The sequence below is a fragment of the Atta cephalotes genome (genome assembly GCF_000143395.1).
Source record: "Atta cephalotes unplaced genomic scaffold scaffold00052, whole genome shotgun sequence".
Taxonomy (NCBI): domain Eukaryota; kingdom Metazoa; phylum Arthropoda; class Insecta; order Hymenoptera; family Formicidae; genus Atta; species Atta cephalotes.
In genome coordinates, this window is record NW_012130116.1 from 963,964 (window position 1) to 968,896 (window position 4,933).

The 4,933-nt window shown below is 24.7% G+C and overlaps 1 protein-coding gene across 1 annotated transcript in view; it reads left to right on the forward strand.

Moving 5' to 3' along the window:
• LOC105623089 overlaps positions 1–4,596 on the forward strand; it is a 12,452-nt gene extending 7,856 nt beyond the window's left edge. The window contains exons 2-7 of the mRNA XM_012204490.1: positions 1,138–2,008; positions 2,074–2,174; positions 2,279–2,438; positions 2,514–2,672; positions 3,296–3,491; positions 4,174–4,596. Coding sequence (XP_012059880.1) covers positions 1,138–2,008; positions 2,074–2,174; positions 2,279–2,438; positions 2,514–2,672; positions 3,296–3,491; positions 4,174–4,596 — 1,910 coding nt within the window. The remainder of the gene's footprint in view (positions 1–1,137; positions 2,009–2,073; positions 2,175–2,278; positions 2,439–2,513; positions 2,673–3,295; positions 3,492–4,173) is intronic.
• Positions 4,597–4,933: the final 337 nt, after the last annotated feature.

The following is a 4,933-nucleotide window of genomic DNA, read 5'->3' on the forward strand; positions in this document are numbered from 1 at the left end:
TATATATATATATATATATATATATATATATATATACATATACACATGTATATATAATTCATATTGAAATATTTTTATATTATAAAAGCATTAAAAATTCAGCTATGACCAGTATAGGCATTTTTTCTAATTCATATTGGTTGTGTTCTTACATGTAGAGTTTAAAATAAAATTATCGTTTATTGTTAAAATTTACAAAGTAACGTTTCAATGTCAAAAACAAAATTTAATTTTGATCCACACTTAAAAATAAACTATACTTAAGAGAATAATAACAAAAGATAACGAGGGTAAATCAGTAACTAACAATGAAAGTTGCTGGCAAATAATTTGAATCATGTATTAATAGTGATAATAATGTGATCTTATATAGCATTGATCTTAAGTTGTTTTGAGATATTTCTTATACTTCAGACAGCAATAAAAATGTACTTGTTCTAAATAAGTCTTTATGATCTGGCTCCATCAATGTAAGATTAATTTTAACCTCGATTTATATATAATTTATAACTCTTTATCCTTTTTTAATTTTTAGAATTTTAGAATTAGAAAAAGATAAACAATAAGTTAAATAGCCAAAATTAAAATTGATTATATATTGATAGAACTTATTCTATAACCTCTTCACAGTATTCTTATATTAACTATGTTTATATGTCATCATTAAGCAGGTTTAGTAATATCAATAGTTATTATTTACTGATATAAAATATATAAATGCTAATTAAATTCGGTTTTATAACACCAGAAAAAACTAAATTAACTAGCGTTTATATGACATTTTACATCAGTAACAATTTACAGAATGTTATTAAATTCAATTAATGGTGACATATAAATATAGTCGTTATTATTGTGCAAGTTGTATACATTAAAAAAAATGTGCAATGACAATACGATACGTCGACACTCATAAAGAGTTACAAAATATGAACCTAAGCTGTTTATTAGAATTAAAATTATAATATATTTTTCAAAATTTCTTGATCTTTATTATAGACTTTTTTCTACACATTGTTAAGATTCTCATGAAATTATCTTAACAAGATTTAATTTTATGTTATAAAATAAAACAATTTTTTTCTTGCTCGACAATATGGAATTATATGAGATTAATTATCTTATATACAATTACAGGTCAAATAGAACAATATAAAAAGACACAAATTTTGCAATCCAATGAGAAAACTAACTGTTCCAACAGAAAGTTTAAATTCATAAAGCCGAAAGTTCAATCAGATCTGGTTTGCCATTCTTCTTTGAATTCTAAAATGTTACCTGAGACCTCAACTAAAAATGTACATGTAAATTCTACATTGCTTACCACAAATGTTTACGTTAATCCCAATTTTAAACCACAAAAATCAACAGTACATATCAATCCAAATATCCATGCTAAGCCTTTAATACATATTAATCCAAAAGTGATGCATGATATTTCTAATTCAAATAAAAAACTACAAAATAATATAAGCGCAACAAATACAAGTACAACAAAAACAAATAATAGTACTGGGCAAGCGAATGTCAAAAGATCTATATATGTTAATCCAACATTATTGAAAAAATTATCTTCCAAAGAAAAGTCGACAAATTCTAAAGAATCAATTGCAACAGAACGACCTATTTGTTCAAGATTGAAGTTTATAAAAAATATCGATAATCGAAAGATTTCTCCAAAAAAGACTAGTAATTCTAGCATTATACTTTTATCACGTAGAAAACTCGTGAGAGTATCTACTACGAAAAATACATCAAAAATTTCTCCATTGCACCAACGTAGATTATCAAAACACGCAGAGTTTAAAGATAAAAAATTGGGGACAACGCAAAAATCTATAAAAATAAAACCATTAATAAATAACACATTACTATCTACAAATACGGTACCTAATTTATCAAAATCAAATATCGATAAATCTAAAGTGACCAAATATAAGATAGACAGAACTGCGTTACATGTATCAAAAGTTAAAGAAATTGGTCTGTCAAAAACCACGAAAGTTATGTAAGTAACGCGCACTTATTTATATGTAATAAGTTATAAAATAAATAATTTATGAAATTGGAAAGTTTGTATTACAGAAACGACACAAAGAAACTTGTTACTATTGGTGGTATTGTCTATAGAGCTTCCAAAAACAAATTAATTCGAAGGAACTCTTTATTAAAACGTATGTGTATCATTTTGTATTTTATTTTATTAGTATTACATATACACATAATTTGTAAATATGTATTTTGTTAAAATATATATATATTTTTCTGGAAAAATCAGGGAAACGATCAATCAATGGAAAGAATGATAAATTTGTTAGTTTTAATAAAAAACAACGAATGAGCAAAGAAAGTTTAAATCGCACGTCAGAAGTGGACATCAGTAGCAAATCAAAATTTGCTTTCAATATATCTCCGAAAGCTTACAAAAATAGTATCAGGTACAAGTAATATGCATATCATTTAAAATTGTGTACAAACGAAAATGGATTCTTTATTATTAGTTTTTGTTTTAGCAACAAAGCAAAACAACGAAGCATACGAATTCTACGAAATAAAATGCACAAAAATAATCAACCTTGTTTAATTTATCAACGATTTGGATCTTGTCCAAATTATGAAAATGGAACGTGTCTTAAACGACATGATAAAAATCAGGTGTCGCTCTGCAAAAAGTAAATTAATATTTGAAATATTAAATATATCTCTCATATTTTTTCTATACGTTACATCATTATATTAATGTTCTTAATTTGTCTGTACCACGCAGACATTATTAGAATTATGTCAAAACTAAATGCAGGATAATTGATTTTAATTTAACCATATAATTTTTGAAGAAATGCGGTAATCTTTATTTGTCATAAAATTGTTGAAATCACATCAAAATCAAAAACTTGTTTTTTTATGAAAATTTTTATTACAATATTAATGATATTTTATCAAATGTATTTTATAGTTTTGAATTTTTATCTCTCACGTTTGAACTTTCTCTTTAAATAATCTTACATTCTTTCTTGAAATATATGTATCATTGATTGATACTAACAACCGTATGAAAGATATGGAAGAAACTTTGTCTTTTTTTAAAATAAAAATTCTTTTAGTGTTTCCTTTAGTACTTCTTCAAAAATCATCTGATTAAGTTAAAATGAATCTCCTAGTATGTATTATAAATATTATTACTGTAGGACGATAATATAAAAAAATTGCAAAATTCTTTATTTCTTTATCTATGATAAAATAAGATTCAGAAAAATGAATGTTAAATCATTTCAATTTTTAAAAATATATCCAGTTTTCTGCAAGGGAAATGTTTCTTAAACAAATGCTCTTTATCTCACGATGTTGGACCTGAAAAAATGCCTACATGCAAATACTTCCTCGATGGCTGTTGCACGAGAGATGCTTGTCCTTATCTTCATGTTAAAGTGTCTTCTAACACTTCAATCTGCATAGATTTTCTACAAGGATATTGTGCTAAAGGAAATAAGGTAACTGCACATTCGTTTATATTTTAACCGATTACTCATAATACATTATTTACATTAATCTATTATTTATCTATTATTTATATAAAACAATATTTTTATATTTTTTATTTAATTTGCATTACAATGCAAATTTTTTTTTAATAAAAGATTTCAGATATGTAGCTCGCGGGCAAGTGATCAATCATAACGTATGTGATAGATAGATTTTTAAATTAAATTAAAAGGACAAAATTTAAATTAACAGGACTAATAATATCATTGACATGCAGAAAAGCATATTATAAAAAAGTATATCATATTAAAGCTAGCGGCACGATACATGTTTTCTTGTTAAATTGCTTGTTTACTATATCTTTATTAAATTACTAGAATTGCATCAAAACACAATTTTTAGTAATTTACTAAAATGCAAACAATCAAGTAAGAAAACGTACATCGTGTGCCATTTAACTGATTTAAAAACACATAGAAATCTATTTTCTTATAGTTAATGATAATTGACTTGTGTAGCTCCCGTGTGGATATGAGTCTGAGATCATTAGTATAAAAAAAAAGAAAAAAAACTTTAATAAAATTAGGTTTAAGGTGATTTTTAATTATAACAACTAGATGCCTTATGCAAATGTCAACAGCTCGTAATAATAGTTTGTAAAACGTAGAGTACTGATTTGTTCTCCTACAGTGTCAACGACGTCACGAGTATCTTTGTCCTGAATTTAACAAGTCGGGGAATTGCAGCAAAGGTGAGTGTTGTCCTTATCCTCATAAATCGCATTCCTTTAATTCCGAAAAAAATACTAAGTACTTGAACAAAACGCATGATACGCAAAAATATCATGCTACACTTACCACAGATGGTAATTCTGAGAATTCAAATTCAGAAGGCCGATTAAGATATTATGAATTAACTGGTTTATCTGAAGAACCAAAGAAAAAGAAAGAAATTCAAATTGATGATTCTATAACGCAAATTAAAACTAATGAAATTAAAGAAAATGAATCTTCATTCAAAGAAGATAAAAATGAATTAGGGATAACGGTTTATGATCATAATGTAAAAAAGAAAATTTCTATTGGCGGTTATATCCCTATTGATCATTTTTAATTAACATTTGTACATTATTTTTTAGTAAATAATTTTTTAAGTTAATTTAAAAATCTTAAATTAAATCAAGGTTATTTCATTCAAAACATATATGTATTTTAGAGATTTTATTTTAATGTATTCACTATAAAATTTCATAAAAAAAATTTTTCATGTGTATGGTATTTCATAGTAAATCATATAAACTTATTAGTTTTCTATTTTATAATGATATTTACAATACGTTATTACATTCTATTATAAATAATTTTTCATGTCTGATGCTAAACAAATAAGTATTTAATATATTGCGATATATATATATATATATATATATATATATATATATATATATATA